The sequence below is a fragment of the Salmo salar genome, chromosome 17 (assembly GCF_965601325.2).
Source record: "Salmo salar chromosome 17, fSalSal1, whole genome shotgun sequence".
In the NCBI taxonomy this organism is placed as follows: domain Eukaryota; kingdom Metazoa; phylum Chordata; class Actinopteri; order Salmoniformes; family Salmonidae; genus Salmo; species Salmo salar.
The window spans coordinates 49320456-49345222 of record NC_138307.1 but is presented as its reverse complement, the minus strand read 5'-3'; the positions used below and the strand labels follow the sequence as shown (position 1 = coordinate 49345222).

The 24767-nt window shown below is 42.0% G+C and overlaps 1 protein-coding gene across 1 annotated transcript in view; it reads right to left on the bottom strand.

Moving 5' to 3' along the window:
* Positions 1-6674: 6674 nt before the first annotated feature.
* LOC106576044 (synapsin-3) overlaps positions 6675-24767 on the bottom strand; it is a 151880-nt gene continuing 133787 nt past the window's right edge. Inside the window, exons 11-14 of the mRNA XM_045699696.2 lie at positions 10061-10192; positions 9854-9884; positions 9535-9697; positions 6675-8298 (exon numbers count right to left, since the gene is read on the bottom strand). Of these exons, the coding sequence (XP_045555652.2) occupies positions 8175-8298; positions 9535-9697; positions 9854-9884; positions 10061-10192 (450 nt within the window). The 3' untranslated portion in view covers positions 6675-8174. The remainder of the gene's footprint in view (positions 8299-9534; positions 9698-9853; positions 9885-10060; positions 10193-24767) is intronic.

The following is a 24767-nucleotide window of genomic DNA, read 5'->3' as shown; positions in this document are numbered from 1 at the left end:
AAAAAGGTAGGGGCGTGGATCAGAACCAGTCAGTATCTGGTGCGACCACCATTTGCCTCATGCAGCGCGACACATCTCCTTCGCATAGATTTGATCAGGCTATTGATTGTGGCCTGTGGAATGTTGTCCCACTCCTCTTCAATGGTTGTGTGAAGTTGCTGGATATTGGCCGGAACTGGAACACACTGTCGTACACGCTGATCCAGAGGATCTAAAACATGCTTAATGGGTGACATGTCTGGTGAGTATGCAGGCCATGGAAGAACTGGGACATTTTCAGCTTCCAGGAATTGTGTACGACATGAGGCCTTGCATTATCATGTTGAAACATAAGGTGATGGAGGATGATGAATGGCACGACCTCAGGATCCTGGGCCTCAGGATCTCATCATGGTATCTCTGTGCATTCAAAAAAGTTTGTGCGAAAACCTGAAAAATCTGTCTCCCTGCTTTCTTTTTGTTGTTGCTGTGGTACAGTTGAAGTCGGAAGTTTACATACACATTAACCAAATACATTTAAACTCAGTTTTTCACAATTCCTGACATTTACTCCAAGTAAAAATTCCCTGTCTTAGGTCAGTTAGGATCACCACTCCATTTTAAGAATGTGAAATGTTAGAATAATAGTAGAGTGATTTATTTCAGCTTTTATTTCTTTCATCACATTCTCAGTGGGTCAGAAGTGTGCATACACTCAATTATTATTTGGTAGCATTGCCTTTAAATTGTTTAACTTGGGTCAAATGTTTTGGGTAGCCTTCCACAAGCTTTCCACAATAAGTTGGGTGACTTTTGGCCCATTCCTCCTGACAGAGCTGGTGTAACTGAGTCAGGTTTGTAGGCCTCCTTGTTCGCACATGCTTTTTTCAGTTCTGCCCACAAATTTTCTATAGGATTGAGGTCAGGGCTTTGTGATGGCCAATCTAATACCTTGACTTTGTTGTCTTTAAGCCATTTTGCCAGAACTTTGGAAGTATGCTTGGGGTCATTGTCCATTTGGAAAACCCATTTGCGACCAAGCTTTAAGTTCCTGACTGATGAGTACGATCTTTGTCCCCATGTGCATTTGCAAACCGTAGTCTGGCTTTTTTATGGCGGTTTTGGAGCAGTGGCTTCTTCCTTGCTGAGCGGCCTTTCAGGTTACGTCGATATAGGACTCGTTTTACTGTGGATATGGATACTTTTGTACTTGTTTCCTCCAGCATCTTCACAAGGTCCTTTGCTGTTATTCTGGGATTGATTGGCACTTTTCGCACCAAAGTACGTTGATCTCTAGGAGACAGAACGCATCTCCTTCCTGAGCGGTATGACAGCTGCGTGGTCCCATGGTGTTTATACTTGTGTACTATTGTTTGTACAGATGAACGTGGTACATTCAGCATTTGGAAATTGCTCCCAAGGATGAACCAGATTTGTGGAGGTCTACATTTTTTTTTCTCAGGTCTTGGTTGATTTCTTTTGATTTTCCTATGATTTCAAGCAAGAGGCACTGAGTGTGAAGGTAGGCCTTGAAATACATCCATAGGTACACTTCCAGCTGACTCAAATTATGTCAATCAGCCTTTCAGAAGCTTCTAAAGCCATAACATAATTTTCTGGAATTTTCCAAGCTGTTTAAAGGCACAGTCAACTTTGTGTATGTAATCTTCTGACCCACAGGAATTGTGATACAGTGAATTATAAGTGAAATAATCTGTCTGTAAACAATTGTTGGAAAAATTACTGTAAGGAGTGTGTACTGGCGGCAGAGAAGTCAGGTGCAGGAGAGCAAAAACTGGGTTTCCAACGGCGCAGTTTAATAATAAAAACCACCGGAAAACATAACAAACAATTAATGGGTACAAAACCCGCCGCACACCAGACATAACGTGCACAAGCACTTACAATAAACAATTCCGGGCAAGGACATGGGGGGGAACAGAGGGTTAAATACACAACATGTAATGATGGAATTGAAACCAGGTGTGTGGGAAGACAAGACAAAACAAATAGAAAATGTAAGGTGGATCGGCAATGGCTAGAAGACCGGTGACGTCGACCGCCGAACGTCGCCCAAACAAGGAGAAGGACGAACTTCGGAGGAAGTCGTGACAATTACTTGTGTCATGGACAATGTAGATGTCCTAACAGACTTGCCAAAACTATAGTTTGTTAACAAGAAATTTGTGGAGTGGTTGAAAAACTAGTTTTAACTAGTTCAACTTTATCATTTTGGTATCAAGTATTGTTTTTTCAAATTCTGCCTTCAAGGGTTTTCACAAAATAGAACACATGGCACTTTGCACTTTATTTTAAGGCTCTCTTCGTTGCTGTTACATTAAATGTATACAAATCAATGTAAGAACACAAGGGCATGCTAATTTAAAAGATGTCTAGTTATTATTATTAAACTATGTCTCAATGTTGGAGTTTGCCCCTGGCTGTCCGTAAATTAAAAAAACAAGAAAATTGTGCGTCTGCTTTGCTTAATATAAGGAATTTTATATACAGCATTTACTTTTACTCAAGTATGAGGGTTGAGTGCTTTTTCAACCACTGTACTTAAGTACATTTAAAACCAGATACTTTTAGACTTCTACTCAAGTAGTGTTTTACTGGGTGACTTTCACTTTGACTTGAGTCATTTCTATTAGTATAAGTAAAGTATCTTTACTGTTACTCAAGTATGACAATTGAGTACTTTTTCCACCACTGCTTTTACATAAGGGTGAAACTGAAATGTTGTCAGTTTAATGTTGCTGGTGAATAAATAATTGCAAGCATTATGTAACAAATCTGGAAAATACCTCATTTGTCTTGTCTTCGTAAATTCTACAATATTTTTTTCATTACGGTTGAATGCAAAGATAAACATTCCATCACAGGTATTTTATAAAGACTACCATATACACCTTCAAATATCACTTGCAGAGGCCAGTCAAATAACTCTGTGGCCTTATGTCATCACCTTTAATGATGATTTACTCATGAGTGACATGCACAGCAGTCCCTTTGTCTACACCCAGGCACCATAAAACTCAGAATTGGACAGTGAAGATGCAGTTATAATTTCTACACATTCCACAACTATGAGGGTGAAATCATGGTATGGGTTCTTTCAGCACCTATATTCATATATGCCACCTCAGACTAGTCATCTGCACCCGAGGAGCAAGAGGTCATTTTCATTATATGGAGTGCACTAAAACGAGTGTTTTGACTAAAAAGAAAACTCTTTACAGAGACTGAGGCCAGTGTAATGTTACTCAGCTGATATGTACAGGTATGTTTTTAATCCTGTTTGTAATCCTCATCTAAACTAACCTGTGGATCAAGAGCTTTAGATCCGTCACAGAACACTCACCTGAGGGACATTAACTTTATCACTCACTTACTCACCTCTTAACCATCCAGATCACAGGAAAGTAAGGAATCCAGAAAATGATTTGTTATGGAATGGGCCCGGGCTGTTGCCAATCCCCTACTCCAGGGATGCCGTAGTGCCGCAGGCCTACATTTTTATATTTGTTTAACCAACTTTGAAGACCAGGTGGGTTTTAATTTAGGCAAACACTGAACTGTGCCCAGTTTCCCAAAAGAAGCTTAAGGCTAAGTTCATTGTTAGAACCATAGGATCCTATGGTTCTAAAATGAATATAGCCTCAAGATGCTTTTGTGAAACCGGGCCCTGATCAATTAAGTAGCTAAGTGTGGTGTAGTGGCACTACACTCACCTTGTAAATCCTCTGTGTTCTATGAGTTTCACATCCTAAAGATCACGTGTCAGGGTATTCCTTATGACAAAGACAATGGGGACATTATGTTATGCATTCTACACTACCTGAGATGGAGAATGGGATGTTACATGGTTGTAAAATAGGGGTTTATAATCATCGCTACCCAGCACTGTACGCTGCCTTGTCAATACGAAAAATAAAAGACTTACCACTGTAAGTGTAATAAAATATGTCACTTTTAATAAAAACTGAACAAAATAACAAAACAATGTTAAAATGACTTGCATTAATAACACGAACGCACATTATGCATCACACACTTCATACATTATAAGCAGCCAGACAATAGCAATTATTTACATGACATTGTTACACCAGAGGCACACCAGGGGTCAGTTTTCATGCCACACTTATATCAATAATACACAGGGGGGCACACAATGCCTTCCAGCAGATACTCATCATAAAAGGACATGTGACAGCAAGTTCTGTTAGATTGGAAATAAGAGAGGAGGACGACTATTCAACGCTGGTGTAGATGACTTCTGAGCATCTGTTGAATGGCATCGGGCACACTTTAATAAACACACATCTTTTAAGGGCTATTGCCGTTAATTCTTCATTGCAATGACATGTAAATGTAAATCATGATATGAAAACCATGTCATATTCATTTAGTTATTGACTGTAGATAACAGACTCATCTATGGGTGCATTGCCTTTTACTAACAGAGAATAACTACTTGAGAGACAGCACAGTACATCAAATTTACTGTATGAATGTTAGGATTAAAATTGTAGGATTACATGCAGACATACAGATTAGGTCAAATGAAAGCCATTCCCTTTTTTTGTCTTAATTTCACCCACTTCAGAGTATTAGTGGTAACTACTACTAGCATCACAGCTTGCTGGAATTGAGGTAGTTACTAGATGACCTCACCACTCAATTCTGAATTTCTTCAGTGCTTAATTAACATTATTTGCTTACTGAAATTGTCAATTAACAAATGAGTAAATAAATCACCATGGATGTGTGGCATCCAAATATGGAGGTGTGGCATTCACAAGTTTACAGCATTATACCATGTACACTATAAGTTAACACTAGTAGAAGTAAAATGATTGAATTCTTAGAAGCATAACTAACACTCACAGTGATAACGAGTAAACATTTTGATATATCAACATCATGACCATATTGTAAAAAAAAAAAAAAAAACATTTTTCAGTAAATCATAGTTTTGTTATGGCTTTTCATAGTATTCAGTACTTTGAATTGAAGAAGCATTTCACATTTAACAGAGACAAAATAATTCAAACACACAGGTTTTAAAATACAAGCACATAATTTGGTCCATTTTGATAATAATACCTTACTATGATTGGCATATACAGTGAGGGAAAAAAGTATTTGATCCCCTGCTGATTTTGTATGTTTTCCCACTGACAAAGAAATGATCAGTCTATAATTTTAATGGTAGGTTTATTTGAACAGTGAGAGATAAAATAACAACAAAAAAATCCAGAAAAACGCATGTCAAAAATTTTATACATTGATTTGCATTTTAATGAGGGAAATAAGTATTTCACCCCCTCTCAATCAGAAAGATTTCTGGCTCCCAGGTGTCTTTTATACAGGTAACGAGCTGAGATTAGGAGCACACTCTTAAAGGGAGTGCTCCTAATCTCAGCTTGTTACCTGTAAAAAAGACACCTGTCCACAGAAGCAATCAATCAATCATATTCCAAACTCTTCACCATGGCCAAGACCAAAGAGCTCTCCAAGGATGTCAGGAACAAGATTGTAGACCTACACAAGGTTGGAATGGGCTACAAGACCATCGCCAAGCAGCATGGTGAGAAGGTGACAACAGTTGGTGTGATTATTCGCAAGTGGAAGAAACACAAAAGAACTGTCAATCTCCCTCAGCCCGGGGCTCCATGCAAGATCTCACCTCGTGGAGTTGCAATGATCATGAGAACGGTGAGGAATCAGCCCAGAACTACACGGGAGGATCTTGTCAATGATCTCAAGGCAGCTGGGACCATAGTCACCAAGAAAACAATTGGTAACACACTACGCCGTGAAGGACTTAAATCCTGCAGCGCCCGCAAGGTCCCCCTGCTCAAGAAAGCACATATACATGCCCGTCTGAAGTTTGCCAATGAACATCTGAATGATTCAGAGGACAACTGGGTGAAAGTGTTGAGGTCAGATGAGACCAAAATGGAGCTCTTTGGCATCAACTCAACTTGACGTGTTTGGAGGAGGAGGAATGCTGCCTATGACCCCAAGAACACCATCCCCACCGTCAAACATGGAGGTGGAAACATTATGCTTTGGGGGTGTTTTTCTGCTAAGGGGACAGGACAACTTCACCACATCAAAGGGACGATGGACGGGGCCATGTACCGTCAAATCTTGGGTGAGAACCTCCTTCCCTCAGCCAGGGCATTGAAAATGGGTCGTGGATGGGTATTCCAGCATGACAATGACCCAAAACACACGGCCAAGGCAACAAAGGAGTGGCTCAAGAAGAAGCACATTAAGGTCCTGGAGTGGCCTAGCCAGTCTCCAGACCTTAATACCATAGAAAATCTGTGGAGGGAGCTGAAGGTTCGAGTTGCCAAACGTCAGCCTCGAAACCTTAATGACTTGGAGAAGATCTGCAAAGAGGAGTGGGACAAAATCCCTCCTGAGATGTGTGCAAACCTGGTGGCCAACTACAATAAACGTCTGACCTCTGTGATTGCCAACAAGGGTTTTGCCACCAAGTACTAAGTCATGTTTTGCAGAGGGGTCAAATACTTATTTCCCTCATTAAAATGCAAATCAATTTATAACATTTTTGACATGCGTTTTTCTGGATTTTTTTGTTGTTATTCTGTCTCTCACTGTTCAAATAAACCTACCATTAAAATTATAGACTGATAATTTCTTTGTCAGTGAGCAAACGTACAAAATCAGCAGGGGATCAAATACTTTTTTCCCTCACTGTATGTTCAGGACAATAAATACAGTTTGAAAGTGAAAAGACAATCTTAATAATTGTTAAATGTATTTAAATCAAGTTGGAGAGCAAGATTAATTTCACCAATATTGCTGATAGTGGGACTTGAAGTGGAATTACTACAAATAAAGTATGGGGACAATATTCAATCCATGAAATAGAATTGTCATTTTTCATACCAGTCAGAAATAATACCTTAAACAGAGAATCAATTTGGGCGCAGAGACTTAAAATGTTTGCACTTAAAGTCAAAAGAATAAACTAGCCAGTCATGTGATTAGTCTGTCCTTCTCTATTATAATGAGATGATGGGGGGGAATAATATGGACACTCAGCTAACATCCGATAGTATCGTTACCGTAGCTACAATCTGTGCATATGTGTTAGCTGAGTATTAGGTTACAGGACGACTTTGTCATTTCCTGAAGTGGATGCAAGCTATAGACAGATAAACACATTGCAAATCATGTCTATTCTTAGGTCGACAACGCTTCAAAATTCAAACCCCAAGGATGAAAACTAAATGTAATTCTCCCAGGAGTATTTTCAACCTTACAGTGTGTACAGAATTAAAGGTAACTGATCGTATAACCACTGAAGCAAAGATGTCAGAACTTCTTCTTTGTGTTATGTACATATTTTCACCTTTCAATACACAGCAAGAGAGTAGTAGTGAATCAAACGCCCAATATTAAAAAAATTGTTCATAGCGCTATTTACACTGGATAGTTCATAAAGCTTAGAACTTGGGGAAGAATTGTCTGTGATGGAAGACTTAAGATAATATTTCCGCCTTGTAAAATTGCAAATTGACAGGTACAGTATATAGCCTAAACTATTTTGACCTAATACAAGGAATTTTAATCAAAAATGACTTTGGTAATCAAAGGCCAAAGCAAAATCACAAATCATTATATAGTAACTAAATCCGCCAATCAATATGTATGGGTCTACAAGACATGGCAATAGTATTTCTGTGAAATGAGACTGGCAAGATGCTAAGCATTGCTGGTGAACCTAGCTCATACACTATTATGGGTCATTTCTAAATACTGTAATATATCCTTTATCTTCCAAAGTATATCAACATCCTTGAAGTTGATAAACACATTATGACCAAAACAAAAGAATGAATCAGATGATGAACATTTGATGAAATGACAAACAGAATGCAAACTGACATCTGAACTACAACAACCAAGCAGTACAAGATGAACTATAGCCCAATTTTGTCTTTTTTTATTTGACGGATGATTCTGAGAGGTGGATGCTCTCTACCTGCCATTTATGGATAAGAACAGGAAGTAGGAAGTGGTGGACAGGAAGCTTTTGCTCTGTGGGTTGACTGAGCGTGCTCTGTAACAGATTAGTATCGTGGAGCTCTTCTGGAGGCCGATGGCTAATGGCTGATAGTAGGCGGATGGATAGGAGGAGTCTGTTGAAGTTAGTCGGAGAAGAGGCTGGCGAAGGACTGCCGCAGGCTGCGGATGGTCTCTGCCTTGGCCTCGTCGTCCGTGGCGTTCCCTTTCAGGGTCTCAGTGAAGGTGTTGGTGAGTGACTGGGATTTGCTGCAAGGTGCGAAAGTGAGAGTGAGGCTGAGGCTTGAGGGGCATGCAACATGGAGATGGTGGATGTATGTGTGTGTATGTTTGCATGCATTCATGTGTGAAGAGGGGTGAGGGGGTCATATTCTGCCAACTTTGCTACTGCAGTTTGATCAACAGAGGCTGGCCAACAGCACACACAACAGGGAATAAACTAATGCACTTTGCTCTCTAAGGCCAACAAGATTTGAACAAAGGAGCTTAATCTTAGAAGACACATGTTCATGTTTATTATAGCAAAGCCAACGACTGTCAGCTTGGACAGAAATATAGTCAACTTTAGTTGTGTATCCGAGCCAGGAGGTAAACTGGGCAATGGTTGTGGAGAAATCTAGTTGTAAATTGCCCAACCGACAACCCCTTTGCCATGTACAGCCAATACACGTTGAACTAGGGAGGAGTTACGGGAGAATCAAAACTCAAGAGGTAGTTTTATCACATATTATCTGAAGGGGTGGCTGGAGCTGAGCATCCTGTAAATGCAGGCCATTTATTAATAGCCATTAAACAGGAACAAATGTGGACATGTCAGAGATTATAATAGAGTATTTCTGTAAACAGGAAGTGTCGAGCTACAGGAGCGGTAAAATCTCTATACAATGTCTCCATCTAGCAGCCGTTTATGGCATCTGCACAGATCTGCTCCAAGTAGATATATTCCTAGTTTTACCCAGAAAGTAAAGATTTTAATGAAAAGACGACAGTTTAAGGTTTTCACAGAACTTTTACTAGAGGTCTTGTACGTAACACAGTAGAGTTCTTTACTATTCTAATTAAGCAATAAGGCCAGAGGAGGTGTGGTATATGGCCAGCATATGAAATTCTAAACTGGGTGGTTTGAGCCCTGAATGCTGATTGGCTGAAAGCCGTGGTACATCACATCGTATACCACGGGTATGACAAAATATTTATTTTTACTGTTCTAATTACGTTGGTAACCAGTTTATAAAAGCAATAAGGCACCTTGGGGATTTGTGGTATATGGCCAACATACCATGGCTCAGGGCTGTATCCAGGCACTCCGCGTTGAGTCGTGCGTAAGAACAGCCCTCAGCCGTGGTATATTGGCCATATACCACACCCCCTCATGCCTTATTGCTTAATTATATTCTTCTGTTAAGTTAGTATTAGTATTACACACCCATGTTAACAGCTATGACCATGGAGATGAGATTTAAGGCATTTGATGCGTTGACTTACTTCAGTTGAGGAGGTTGTTTCTGGGAGCCGGGGCCGGTGGCGACGGGAGGTGGGATGGGTCCGGGCTGGAAGGCCTGGCTGGGAGAGGTGTTAGCTGAGCGGGCTCGCTGAGGAGAACCCTGGGCTGACTGGGAGGGAGAACTAGAGCCAGAGCGATGCCCACCTGCAGAGCGAACACACACTCGTGTTTCGTCTCAGAGACTCAAGGCACTACTATGTGTATTTCTCAACACTATCATAATATTCATCTTCACGACAACAGCAATCAATTGTTGTAGCAATCAAACTGGTGATAAGATGTCGATGGAGGTCTCTTTACCTTGGGCCCTTCTTGGCTGGGTCATCTGTGGCTGTGAAATGAAAAGCATTGAAAATGGACAGTAATAGTACATGATGCATGGCTGGTTTGATATACTCCCTACACAAGGGCTTATTTGAAGCAATTTTGAGATCAAATCTAGATACTAAATTAAAATGCAAATCCATAATAGTGTTACACTCTGGAGAGGAGGTGAAAGAAATGTACCTTCACAGCGCTGGGCTGTGGTGTGTTGATCCCGAGCAGCACGCTGCACATCTTATTGATCACTAGATCAGTGATCAGCTGCCTGTCCTCCTCCACGTGCTCACCAATCAGAGGCATGGAACTGTCCATCACCTAGATGACACAGGAGAGGTACAGCAATCAGAGTGAAGAACAACAACACGGACAGTATTGGCAGGGATTCTAGACTGAGTCAATGCAAGTAAATGGGAAATTCACTGTAAATCCATTCAACGTGATTGACTTCATTCTTGCCACTAGAGAGCAGTATTGGACATCTTATTTGAGCAGCTATGCCTGATGAAGATGATGGTGAGGGGGTGAAATTCACTGCAGTTTTGATGTTAGAGCACAGTGACTGCTGATATGTGTATATGTGTATACTATAGTGTATACTGTACTATACTATAGTACTATAGGCATAAACATGAGAGATGTGACTTATTGATGTGACATATTATTACATCAAATACATCAAAATATTACGGTCATTATTTCAGTACATTTAGTACTTATTCCATAACTTATGGGTGGACACTGGATGTCAGGACATGGCACGGCCACATAGATAATTGACTCAACATAAACTTTTCCCACCGTAGCATTTCAACTCACAACACATGTGCTTTGTTTGAAACCATCTCCGCAAAGCATGTGGCTCTCAACCAATCCACCAGCCATGCTTTCCTCTGCATGAGAGGGTCGTGCCAATGCCGCGCCAAATGAGAACCAAAACAAACAGAGGAAAGCCTGTCTCACAGGCTGAGGGAGAGAAACGGAGGGAACACTGCCAGCAGAATGCATGTGTCATGTCCCCAGAGCGGTATCAGGCCACTGCACGCATTGTGGCCAGAGCACACTGTAAACAGACAGAACTCCTTTTATCCATGTGCCCCTTGTACACAGTGTACACAGGCGAGTGTCTGTATGTATGTATGTGTGTGTGCGTGCGTGTGTGTGTCTACAAGTGTCTGTATGTGTGTGCGTGCGTGTGTGCAGCTGGGAGAGATGGGTAGAAGGAAGAGAACTGTGCAGGTGATGTGCCTGGCAGTGTGGCCCCTTAGTCATAACTAGTGGTGTAAAGTACTTAAGTAAAAATACTTGAAAGTACTACTTAAGTTGTTTTTTGGGGTATCTGTACTTTACTATTTATATATATTTTTTTACATTATTACTTTTACTTCACTACATTCCTAAAGAAAATGATGTACTTTTTACTCCATACATTTTCCCTGACACCCAAAAGCACTTATGTCTAAGTGTTGGTGCGTGCCCCTGGCTATCGTAAAAAAAAAAAAAATTTCAATGATGAGGTCCAGTTTGATTAATATAATGAATTTGAAATTATTTATACTTGTCCTTTTACTTTTGATACTTAAGTATATTTTAGCAATAACATTTACTTTTGATAATTGAGTATATTTAAAACCAAATACTTCTGGACTTTTACTCAAGTAGTATTTCACTGGATGACTTTCAGTTTTACTTGAGTCATTTTCTACTAAGGTATCTTTTACTTTTACTCAACTATGACAATTGGGTAATTTTTACACCACTGGTCATAACCATAAGGGGCTGGGACTGACTGAGCCCTGGAGGACTGGCAGCTGCAGCCGGGACCCACTGCAAGCCAGGAGCCACTTCAAACGTGGTGCAGTGGCAGCCAGAGTACCGGTTACACCCTGGTGATTTATTGGGATATAGACTCATCTAGCAGATGACAAGGCTGCAGTTAGTTGCCCTTTAGTATTAGAACATAGAGGAGAGGTGTTGTTTTCCCCCTCTTTTATTGGGCTGCACAGTGTTCTCTGCTGCTGGTCAGGACACTGTATTCTGAAATGGAAAGATTAAGGGTTGGAAATGGCGCACTCTGTACTCGGATGGGCAATACAGAAACTCCAAAGAGGCTACTGTTGTTTGATTACTTTAGCTAAGTGATTTCTATGATAGTGTGTAATGTTTTTTATGTGAAATGGCAAGTGCCAGATGCATGCCTAAGTATGTGTGCCAAAATTCTCACACAGAGTTTGTTGAACTATCCATGCAAACGATTTCAGTTGAATACTGCTTGATAATAATAATACATACTTATATAGCGCTTTTCAAGGACCCAAAGTCGCTTTACAATTATAGAAATGAAAAAGAAAAACAACAGGAGTCAAATCAAAGCATCAGACTAAACAAAACATGAATAAAGAGAGGGGTGGGCTCAAAGAAGGGAAAGAGTGTAATGAATCAGTGTATGGGTCGGTTGGGATTTGGATATGAACCCGGTGTAGGGTAAGGAGGAGGGTAAGGGTTAGGTGCTGCTCAGTATGGTGAAGAGAGGAGTGTCTTATTTCTTTGCTTGTACAGGTGTGTGGAGGGGAGCCTTAAGGGTAGGCCTTGTCAAAGAGGTGGGGCTTTAGGAGAGACTGAAAGATATTAATGGACTCTGAGTCATGGATGGCTGGAGGAAGGGAGTTCCAGAGCCTAGGAGCAACCCTGGAGAAGGCCCTGTCACCGAAGTGCTACCAGGACTTGGTGTGGGTGAGGAGAGTTTTGAACCTTGAGTTGATGCTGGAGAGTTGTGAGATGCAGTCGTCAAGACGGGAGGAGATGAATGCACGTATGAGAGTTTCAGCGGCAGGACGGGAGAAGGAAGACCTGACTTTGGCAATGTTACGGAGGTGGGAGAATGAGGTTTTGACAGTCTGTCTTATGTGGTGGGCAAATGAGAGTTTGGAGTCCAGGATTGAGCCAAGGTTTCGTGCATGGAGGGAGGGAGAGACAGTGGTGTCGTCAATGATGAGGGTGAGGTTGCCAGCTTTGGTGAGGGTGGAGGAGGAGTTCTGTTTTATCACTGTTGAGCTTAAGGAAGTGTTGTTTTTATTGCAGAGAGGCAGGATTCAATGTGGGTCAGAGGTGGGATGAGGAGGGATTTGGTGCTGAGGTAGATCTGGGTGTCATCGGCATAGCAGTGGAAGTCAAGGTTGAAGTGACAGAGGATCTGACCAAGGGGGAGGATGTAGATGAGGAAGAGTAAGGGACCCAGCACAGAGCCCTGGGCGACACCCTCTAAAAATGCAGTCTGAAGTGTGGCCATTGAGGGAGATGTAGTGGTTCCGGGAGATGTAGATGTAGTGGTTCCGGTTTGTGAGGTATGATTGTAACCAGTAGAGAGCAGTGCCCTCAACAAATAATAGCAACATCATACTTAGTGCTGTCAAATTTGAGTATGAAGCCTGTTTCTTCATGATTGTTTTCTATCCTCAGATATGGAAAGCAATGAAAGACTATTTGCAGATGAAGGAAAAGGTCCCAATGAATTTCCCAAGAGATTAAGTTTATATCCTATATGCCATAACTTATATGTGTAGACCTACCTACAGTGCCTTCGGAAAGTATTCAGACCCCTTGACTTTTTCCACATTTTGTTACGTTACAGCCTTATTCTAAAATAGATTAAATACATTTTTTCCTCATAATCCACACACTAAATGAAAACAGGTATTTCGATGTTTTTGCAAATGTATAAAAATAAAACACAGATACCTTATTTACATAAGCATTCAGACACTTTGCTATGAAACTTGTAATTGAGCTCAGGTGCATCCCGTTTCCATGGATCATCCTTGAGATGTTTCTAGAACTTGATTGGAGTCCCCCTGTGGTAAATTAAATTGATTGGATATGATTTGGAAAGGCACACACCTGTCTATATAAGGTCCCACAGTTGACAGTGCATGTCAGAGCAAAAACCAAGCCATGAGGTTGAAGGAATTGTTCATAGAGCTCCGAGACAGGATTGTGTCGAGGCACAGATCTGGGGAAGGGTACCAAAAACATTTCTGCAGCATTGAAAGTTCCCAAGAACATAGTGTCCTCCATCATTCTTAAATTTAAGAAGTTTGGAACCACCAAGACTATTCCTAGAGGTGGACGCCCGGCCAAACTGAGCAATCGGGAGAGAAGGGCCTTGGTCAGGGAGGTGACCAAGAACCCAAACCGATGATCACTCTGACAGAGCTCCAGAGTTCCTCTGTGGAGATGGGAGAACCTTCCAGAAGGAGAACCATCTCTACAACACTCCACGAATCAGACCTTTATGGTAGAGTGGCCAGACGGAAGCCACTCCTCAGTAAAAGGCACATGACAGTCCGCTTGGAGTTTGCCAAAAGGCACCTAAAGGACTCTCAGACCATGAGAAACAAGATTCTCTGGTCTGATGAAACCAAGACTGAACAAAGTACTGAGTATAGGGTCTGAATACTTATGTAAATGTGATATTTCCATTTTTATTTTTAATACATTTGCAAAAAACAACATTATTTTTTTTTTTGTCATTACGGGGTATTGTGTGTTGATTATGGGGTATTGTCCTCGTGCTGCTAGACCATAGTGCTGCTTTTGATACCATCGATCACCACATTCTTTTGGAGAGATTGGAAACCCAAATTGGTCTACACGGACAAGTTCTGGCCTGGTTTAGATCTTATCTGTCGGAAAGATATCAGTTTGTCTCTGTGGATGGTTTGTCCTCTAACAAATCAACTCTAAATTTCGGTGTTCTTCAAGGTTCTGTTTTAGGACCACTATTGTTTTCACTATATATTTTACCTCTTGGAGATGTCATTCAGAAACATAACGTTAACTTTCACTGCTATGCAGATGACACACAGCTGTACATTTCGATTGAACATGGTGAAGCCCCAAAATTGCCCTCACTGGAAGCCTGTGTTTCAGACATAAGGAAGTGGATGGCTGAAAACGTTCTACTTTTAAACTCGGACAAAACAGAGATGCTTGTTCGAGGTCCCAAGAAACAAAGAGATCTTCTGTTGAATCTGACAATTAATCTCAATGGTTGTACAGTCGTCTCAAATAAAACTGTGAAGGACCTCGGACATTTTCTGTCCAAAAATGATGCAGAAAAATTAATCCATGATTTTGTTACTTCTAGATTAGACTACTGCAATGCTCTACTTTCCGGCTACCCGGATAAAGCACTAAATAAACTTCAGTTAGTGCTAAATATGGCTGCTAGAATCCTGACTAGAACCAAAAAATTTGATCATATTACTCCAGTGCTAGCCTCCCTACACTGGCTTCCTGTTAAGGCAAGGGCTGATTTCAAGGTTTTACTGCTAACCTACAAAGCATTACATGGGCTTGCTCCTACCTATCTTTCTGATTTGGTCCTGCTGTACATACCTACACGTATGCTATGGTCACAAGACGCAGGCCTCCTAATTGTCCCTAGAATTTCTAAGCAAACAACTGGAGGCAGGGCTTTCTCCTATAGAGCTCCATTTTTATGGAATGGTCTGCCTACCCATGTGACAGACACAGACTCGGTCTCAACCTTTAAGTCTTTATTGAAGACTCATCTCTTCAGTGGGTCCTATGATTGAGTGTAGTCTGGCCCAGGAGTGTGAAGGTGAACGGAAAGGCACTGGAGCAACGAACCACCCTTGCTGTCTCTGCCTGGCCAGTTCCGCTCTCTCCACTGGGATTCTCTGCCTCTAACCCTATTACAGGGGCTGAGTCACTGGCCTACTGGTGCTCTTCCATGCCGTCCCTAGGAGGGGAGCATCACTTGAGTGGGTTGAGTCACTGACGTGGTCTTCCTGTCTGGGTTGGCGCCCCCCCTTGGGTTGTGCCGTGGCGGAGATCTTTGTGGGCTATACTCGGCCTTGTCTCAGGATGGTAAGTTGGTGGTTGAAGGTATCCCTCTAGTGGTGTGGGGGCTGTGCTTTGGCAAAGTGCGTGGGGTTATATCCTGCCTGTTTGGCCCTGTCGGTGGTATCATCGGATGGGGCCAGTGTCTCCTGACCCCTCCTGTCTCAGCCTCCAGTATTTATGCTGCAGTAGTTTATGTGTCGGGGGGCTAGGGTTAGTCTGTTATATCTGGAGTATTTCTCCTGTCTTATCCGGTGTCCTGTGTGAATTTAAGTATGCTCTCTCTTTCTTTCTCTCTTTCATCCTTTCATCCTTTCATCCTTTCTTTCTTTCTTTCTTTCTTTCTTTCTTTCTTTCTTTCTTTCTTTCTTTCTTTCTTTCTTTCTTTCTTTCTTTCTTCTTCTCTGAAAGCTAGCCCTCTTTCTCCTTTCCCTACGACCATGCCTGAGGACTACCTGGCATGATGACTCCTTGCTGTCCCCAGTCCACCTGGCCGTACTAACCTGTTGCACCCTCGACAACCCCTGTGATTACTATTATTTGACCATGCTGGTCATTTATGAACATTTGTACATCTTGGCCATGTTCTGTTATAATCTCCACCCGGCACAGCCAGAAGAGGACTGGCCACCCCTCATAGCCTGGTTCCTCTCTAGGTTTCGACCTAGGTTTTGGCCTTTCCAGGGAGTTGCTCCTAGCCACCGTGCTTCTACACCTGCATTGCTTGCTGTTTGTGGTTTTAGGCTGGGTTTCTGTACAGCACTTTGAGATATCAGCTGATGTAAGAAGGGCTATATAAATACATTTGATTTGGTTTTGGAGTCGTGCCTGGCCGTGCAGTCATGAGTGAACAGGGAGTACAGGAGGGGACTAAGCACGCACCCCTGAGGGGCCCGTGTTGAGCATCAGCGAGGCGGATGTGTTGTTACCTAACCTTACCACCTGGGGGCGGCCCATCAGAAAGTCCAGGATCCAGTTGCAGAGGGAGGTGTTTAGTCCCAGTGTCCTTAGCTTAGTGATGAGCTTTGAGGACACTATGGTTTAGGGTTAGGGTTAGGGTTAGCATTCTCACATAGGAGTTCCTTTTGTCCAGGTGGGAAAAGGGCAGTGTGGAGTGGAATAGAGATTGCATCATCTGTGGATCTGTTGGGGCGGTATGCAAATTGGAGTGGGTCTAGGGTTTCTGGGATAATGGTGTTGATGTGAGCCATGACCAGCCTTTCAGAGCACTTCATGGCTACAGACGTGAGTGCTACGGGTCGGTAGTCATTTAGGCAGGTAACCTTAGTGTTCTTGGGCACAAGCACTACGGTGGTCTGCTTAAAACATGTTGGTATTACAGACTCAGACAGGGAGAGGTTGAAAATGTCAGTGAAGACACTTGCCAGTTGATCAGTGCATGCTTGCAGTACTCGTCCTGGCAATCCATCTGGCCCTGCGGCCTTGTGAATGTTGACCTGTTTAAAGGTCAACATTCATGTCATTGGGCAGCTCTCGGCTGTGCTTCCCTTTGTAGTCTGTAATGGTTTGCAAGCCCTGCCACATCCGACGAGCGTCAGAGCCGGTGTAGTACGATTCGATCTTGGTCTAGTATTGATGCTTTGCCTGTTTGATGGTTCGTCGGAGGGCATAGCGGGATTTCTTATAAGCTTCCGGGTTTGATTCCTGCTCCTTGAAAGCGGCAGCTCTAGCCTTTAGCTCAGTGCAGATGTTGCCTGTAATCCATGGCTTCTGGTTGAGGTATACGGTCACTGTGGGGATGACGTCATCGATGCACATATTGATAAAGCGAGTGACTGATGTGGTGTACTCCTCAATGCCATCGGAGGAATCCCGGAACTTATTCCAGTCTGTGCTAGCAAAACAGTCCTGTAGCTTAGCATCTGCTTCATCTGACCACTTTTTTATTGATCTAGTCACTGGTACTTCCTGCTTTAATTTTTGCTTGTAAGCAGGGATCAGGAGGATAGAATTATGGTCAGATTTCTTTTCCTCTGGTTGCACATATAACATGCTGATAGAAATTTGGTAAAACAGATTTAAGTTTCCCTGCATTAAAGTCACTAGGAGCGCCGCCTCTGGGTGAGCGTTTCCTTGTTTTCTTATGGCGCAATACAGCTCATTCAATGCTCTCTTAGTTCCAGCCTCTGACTGTGGTGGTATGTACTACGAAAAATACAGATGAAAACTCTCTAGGTCGATAGTGTGGTCTACAGCTTATCATGAGATACTCTACCTCAGGCGAGCAATAGGTCAAGACTTCCTTAGATATCGTGCACCAGCTGTTTTTCACAAAAATACATAGTCCGCCGCCCCTTGTCTTACTAGACGCCGCTGTTCTATCCTGCCGGTGCAGCGTATAACCAGCCAGCTTTATGTTGATAGTGTCGTCGTTCAGCCACGACTCCGTGCAGCATAAGATATTACAGTTTTGAATGTCCCGTTGGTAGTTTAATCTTCCACGTAGGTCATCTATTTTATTGTCCAAAGATTGCACGTTTGCTAGCAGAATGGAAGGAAGTGGGGGTTTATTCGATCGCCTACGAATTCTTAGAAGGAAGCCCCCCTCTGGCCCCTTTTTCTCCCCCTCCTCTTCATGCAAATCACGGCGATCTGGGTCTGTTCCCGAGAAAGCAGTATATCGTTCGCATCGGCCTCGTCAGACTCGTTAAAGGAAAAAAAGCATTCTGCCAGTCTGTGGTGAGTAATCACAGTCCTGATGTCCAGAAGTTATTTTCGGTCACAAGAGACAGTAGCGGCAACATTATGTACAAAATAAGTAAAAAAGTAAGTTACAAACAACGCAAATAAACAAACAAAAAACACAATCGTTTGGAGGGACGTAAAACGTCTGCCTTCTTCCCCGGCGCCGCCTTACTCTTTACATACAAGTTAGCTTATTTGTACATTTTGAATTGAAGTGTTGATTCTTTACATTTTAGACATTTAGCAGACGCTCTTATACAGAGTGAATTACAAGAGCAATTAGGGTTAAGAGCCTTGCTCAAGGGCACCAACAGATTTTTTACCTAGTCGGCTCAGGAATTCGAACATGCAACCTTTTGTTTACTACCACAACGATCTTAACCGCTAGCCTACCTGCCACGGTGTGGTATTTAAATTGTTTTAATTGTTAAAATATCATTTGAAATGAACTAGTGTTAATGTTGATTAATCACATATCACAATGCAGCAATAAAGAGAGGAAGGGGTTCTGTCTCTAATGTATCTGTGTTTCTGTGTTGTGTTCTCAAATGAACATTTCCTTTGTGTCTAGTTGTAAAATCTCCAATCTGTTATATTTGCTTGTCACTCTCTCTCAGTATATCAGCTATGTGAATCCGTTTCGCAGCTTATCATATGTCTTGCATCTCCAATGCAGCCATAGGCCTACAGTATGATGACATTACTGGCCTTATGGGCATCAGTCATTTGAAGCAGAGAATAGCTAAACTCACACATTGTTTAGATATGTTCTTAATTAATACCAGTAGATAATGTATATGAGGCAAACCATATACCAGATGCCTTTTAAGTACTGACATGTACAATTATTTAGTGTCAATCCAACCCTTGTAATTTAGTAGGTACAGTATGAAAATAAGAAGATGACAATTAGGTTACAGGAGATGAGCATTACAGGTAAAATTTCATTTTATTTAATTCATTTTCGCAATGTTGCTTGCAAAATTAATGCAGGTTGTTCCTATAACTTTATTGACCTTGGATAAGCTAGCGACTGGGCCAACACATCTAACCTTTTAGGTCAATAATATTCTGTTTTTAGTAACATTTTGTTGGCTTTATAATCGTGAGAGAAAGAGATCTAGGTAGTAGCTAGCGAGTTAGTTATACCTACTGTCACGCCCTGATCTGTTTCACCTGTCCTTGTGCTTGTCTCCACCCCCCTCCAGGTGTCACCCATCTTCCCTACTTATCCCCTGGGTATTTATACCTGTGTTTTGTCTGTCTGTGCCAGTTCGTCTTGTTTGTTCAAACCTACTAGTGTTTTGTGTCTCAGCTCCTGCTTTTTCCAGTTTCTCTTTTCTCACCCTCCTGGTTTTGACCCTTGCCTGTCCTGACTCCGAGCCCGCCTGCCTGACCACTCTGCCTGACCCTGACCCTGATCCTGCCTGCCATCCTGTACCTTGGCCCCACTACTCTGGATTATCGACCCCTGCCTGCCTTGATCTGTCGTTTGCCTTCCCCTTTTGTTACAATAAACATTGTTACTTCTACACAGTCTGCACTTGGGTCTTACCTGAAACCTGATACAAACCTCATTGTGGCTAGCTACGTCTTGTCCCTCATGCTAGCATTTACAGCCAAATAACACTTCAGAAACTTTAAAAAAGTCTAAGTCTAAATATTGATATGGCCAGCACTGTAGACCATTTCTCCCCCATTGCTGCAGCTTTAGCTCATCTCAAAAGAACAGAGAAATGCTGTGAAAACCAGCGTGCCACAAATGTTCTAAAATGTTTTGTCACCAGTGCTTGTTTTGTTGAATTTGTTTGTCCTCACAACTGTTGCTCCTACAAAACTAATCTGGAGCTCCACCCAAGCAAGGTATTTGATTGGTTCGATGTGTTGCGAGGCATCACTGATTTACACCGGGTTCCGACCACTCTTTAGCTGATTTCTGCCATGGAACTTCACCAGGCTTCCTGGAATACACATAGATACTTGCTTTAAATTGCCACTCCCTGTTGCACACAACAAGCTTCCATTCACCCTGTCACAAGGGGATTTATGGCTGATTTAAGATGAAATCGTCAACCCTGTGACTTTATTTGGCACTTAATAGGCACTTACTATAGTAACTTATGTATTTAACCTCGAGTTCTGAAAACATGTTTTTATGAAATTGTTCTTGCTCTGTGACAAAATGTTTAAAAAAGTTACACTCAAAAGGCACCAAATTAGTGGAATGACCCACATGTCAGTACCAGTGGATTCTATATGAAGCGAATGTAAACACCCATTACTTTTCATTAATGGGATGTGTCACCATTTTTTTTATTTAACCTTTATTTAACCAGGTAGGCCCGTTGAGAACAAGTTCTCATTCACAACTGCAACCTGGCACCATGTGTAATGTCTGTCTGGAACACAAACAGGTTCCCACTGCCAGGAGCGTGCAATATTGCTATGTTCCCATTCACACTAATTAAATGCCACCAAGTCGAGGGGTGTGTGTAATTTGGTGGTTGCTTATAAAACATGTGCTTTTTACATATCCCAACACCCCCTGAGACACCCTCGGAGAGTGGGGTCACAGCCAAGGTCTGCCATTATCAACAGCAACCCTGGAGAAATTAGGGTTCAGTGCCTTGCTCAAGGGCACAGACAGATTTTTCACCTCGTCGCCTCTAGAATTCAAACTAACGACCTTTCAGTTACTGGCAAAACGCTCTAACTGCTAGGCTACCTGCCGCCACAGTGCGTGTGTGTGTGTCTGTGTGTGTAGAACTCTCCTTGTCACAGAACATTGTTACGTGACTGTGTCACTGCTGCGATCCCTGTCTGTCTCAGACCTCTAAGACCCCGTGGGCCATTCAAATAAGAATGCAGTGTGTCACACACACAGTGGTTATAAGCCCTTCCCACAATGAGAAGAGAGAAAGAGGATGACAGATGTGTAGGTGGGAGGCTGGCCTCCACCCTAGAAATATCAGGCTAAGAGAGCAAGCTAAATATGGACATCTCAGAGCACCGGGCTGAGAGGTCATTTTGCATCTAACTGCCCATGAGGGGATTGCACATAAACAAACCACATTGGAGAGTGATGTGTGTGCGTGTGTGATCTGAGATGACGATGCAGAAATACCCTTCTTAAGCATTTTGAAAACTGTTTATGTGAATGAGTAAAAGCTAAAACATTTTGGGGGTCTCATCAGTAATCTCTCAAAGTTAAAGGTCATTCAAAGCAAAACTGGTTTCGGGTTCCTGTATGAGAACATTCCTGTTGTTTTACTGGTTTTAATATAAACCCATTATGAAGTGTTGATCTCATTTTAACATTCATGAGTGTTCCTAACTTCCATTGTTGTATTAGTACATGGTACTGTGTTTAGAGGAAAAGCACAGAGGAGTCCATTGTATGCTTGTCCTTAATTTCCTCCTTTCAGTGGTACAGTGAGTTTAATGACTTATATTTAATAAGGACCGTTGAAGAATGCCAGAAAATGTGTTTTGGACAAAGTTATACTGTGGTAGATACATAAATACAATAGCCTATAGTACACCATATCACAAACAGGTTAGCACCGAAATGATGTCTAATCACCCTCTGCAACTGGAAAACTCTAATGATTTATGGAATGCAACCAAGAAAAGTAGGTTAAATTGGCATAGTAAATCAATTCTGTTGTGTTTTCCATGAGATCAAAAGTATAGGTAACACCTGCTATATTAAATAAATTAACACTGGGAACAGAACTATTCATCAAAAACAGTGGCTTACAAATGGGTTCAGCTTGGCCTGCTGCACCAGAGACAGTTACTCACAACAGCTGGCAGTTGCACTGTAAATCAACTGTGCAGGTGTGCAGCAAACACACACACACAAACACATACACAAACACACACACACAGGTGTGAGCTAGCACACATAAGCATGCATATGCACACACGCACATAAACAGACACGTGCGAGCGAGCACACACACATATGCGCGCGCACACACGCACCCCTCTGAATTGTCTCTATTGTCCAATCCACACACACTCTCACACAACCAGCTCTTTCCTCTTCCTCCTATCCCACCCCTTCCTCTTCCCACCGGTCGGTCCATAAACTGCCCTGCGAGAGGAGATAAACCAGGCTTGTCTGGAGGAAACGAGACGCTGGGCCGGTTGTGAGAGATGGGGCTACCTAAGCACTGAGACGGCTGCACTACGTCATGTTTTTAGCAGTCCCAATACAGTACGTCAGGTCACGACCATGCACGTATCTCGGTCTGCCGAAGCTTCTTTTTACCCTGTGTGTGCGTGCGTGCGTGCGTGCATGCGTGCGTGCGTGCCTGCCTTTCTTCACTTGTCCAATAACGTCAGGTTAGGGCAATGCGGTTATCTCTATGTATTGTGCGTGGTTGTAGCTATAGACCTCGTCTGGAGTCAATGTGAGCTAAGTGGAACAACAGGAAGTGCCTGGTCGGTGTAACGGTGTATCTGCTCCTTTTAAACAGATGTGTTCTACAACAACGAGTGCTCACCATGCCGTGCTGCCCAGCAGCCCAAAGTAAACCCAGCCAGAGGTTGTTACGGTGTGTGATAATGTCTGTCGCACAAAGGCACTTATTGTACCACTCTCATTGGGTGGTTCTCAAGAACTGAAAAAGTGTTGCTCTCCACTTTCTGGAGGACCGAGTTTTGAAATCAGTGGAATGCAAGGTGGAAGCAGTGTATGATAGCTAAGGCGATGGAGAAAATGATGGAGTTTGATTGAAAATATGCAGAGGGAGTCGAAAAGAGAACACACAGAAGGCTGTTGTATAGAATACCTGTCTCCGAATTACATCTTCAAACTAAGGGTAACCATGGCAGAGAGGGAGAAGTGTTCATCTATGTATACGTGTAAAAGAGTCTAGTTAGCTACATTTTCAGATATTATGCATTTCTAATTTGTCAGAAAGTTGTTTTCATTGCAAGTTATAGCGTACTGTTAGCTAGCTAGCTAACGTTAGCTCTCTGGCTCACTAGCTAACGTTACATGTATGATCTGTGCAGTAATATTATTAGTATCTCAGAGCCATTTGCATTGCTAGTTATAGCTAGCTAACATTGGACAAGTTGGTTAGCTACCAGCAGATTCATGCACGGTATTAACATTATGAGTTGGGATTATGGTTCATTGTTTAGCTAGCTAGCAACACGTCTAAACAAAAAGACTCCACTATGCAACTTTGATTTTATTTGATATAGTGTGTGTTTACCAGAGACGGTAATGTGAAGAACAACATGACCTGCACCAAAGTCAATTTGGGATATAACGTTAGGCCAATGAGACAGTGTCCAAGTTAAAAAATTCTCTGGTAAAATGCCCTGCTTTTATTTTGTCACACTCACAACCGTAAGCTATTATCTGTAATTAGCTCGCCATTAACTTGTAAATAATGATCTTGTTGTGAGTTTATTTTCCTTTAATAATGAATACAAATTAGCTAAAGTTAAGACATTGTCAGCTATATGATATGGACATTATTTTAACAGGCTAGCCAGCTAACTTAACATTAGCTAGCTAGTTAACAAGCTAGAAACGAACCAAAACATTGTTTAAAAAGTTGCTTTTGGTTGCCTGGTTTGCTGGATTGACATACACTAAATACATTTTTAAACAGATGGGTTTATTGGTGTTAAAATACACCAGTTATGCTATTTTGGACCACCAGGCTGCTGATGTCATGCAGCCTGTTGTTTTTGTGTTTATATTTTTTCATAACGACAACGATGTCGGACGATAGTAGAATGTTCATGATGTCACTGCGACAACTGTCTACAGACATGTCGACAGAAGTAGTGAAACCAGCCTTTAGTCTTGACATCTTTGGTTGTTTAGTACACTACCGTACTCACTCTGTTTAGCACATGACCTCACATGTGAATCCTTAAAGAGATGGGTGGGGCTAAGGCTTAAGATGGTGTGTATGATGCTGAATGGCTGTAGACAAAGAAGAGCTCTCCAGTAGAAGTACCAAAACATTCAAGGGCCATTTTCTCAAAAGTGGGGTTGCAAGTTTATCAACTTTCAAAGCAGAATTACTTTCCCATTGTTTCTCAACTGTAGTGTATGATAAGCCTTTGAACTTTTTCACATTTTGTTGCATTACAACGTGGAATTGAAATAGATTTAACTGTAAATGTTGTAAAAATGTCATAACTAAAATAGTAATTGCATAAGTATTCACCCCCTTTGTTTAGGCAAGCCGAAATTAGTGCCGAAATTAAATTTGGCTTAACAAATCACATAATAAGTTATACGGACTCAAACTGTGTGAAATAATTTTTTAATGACTACCCCTTCCTC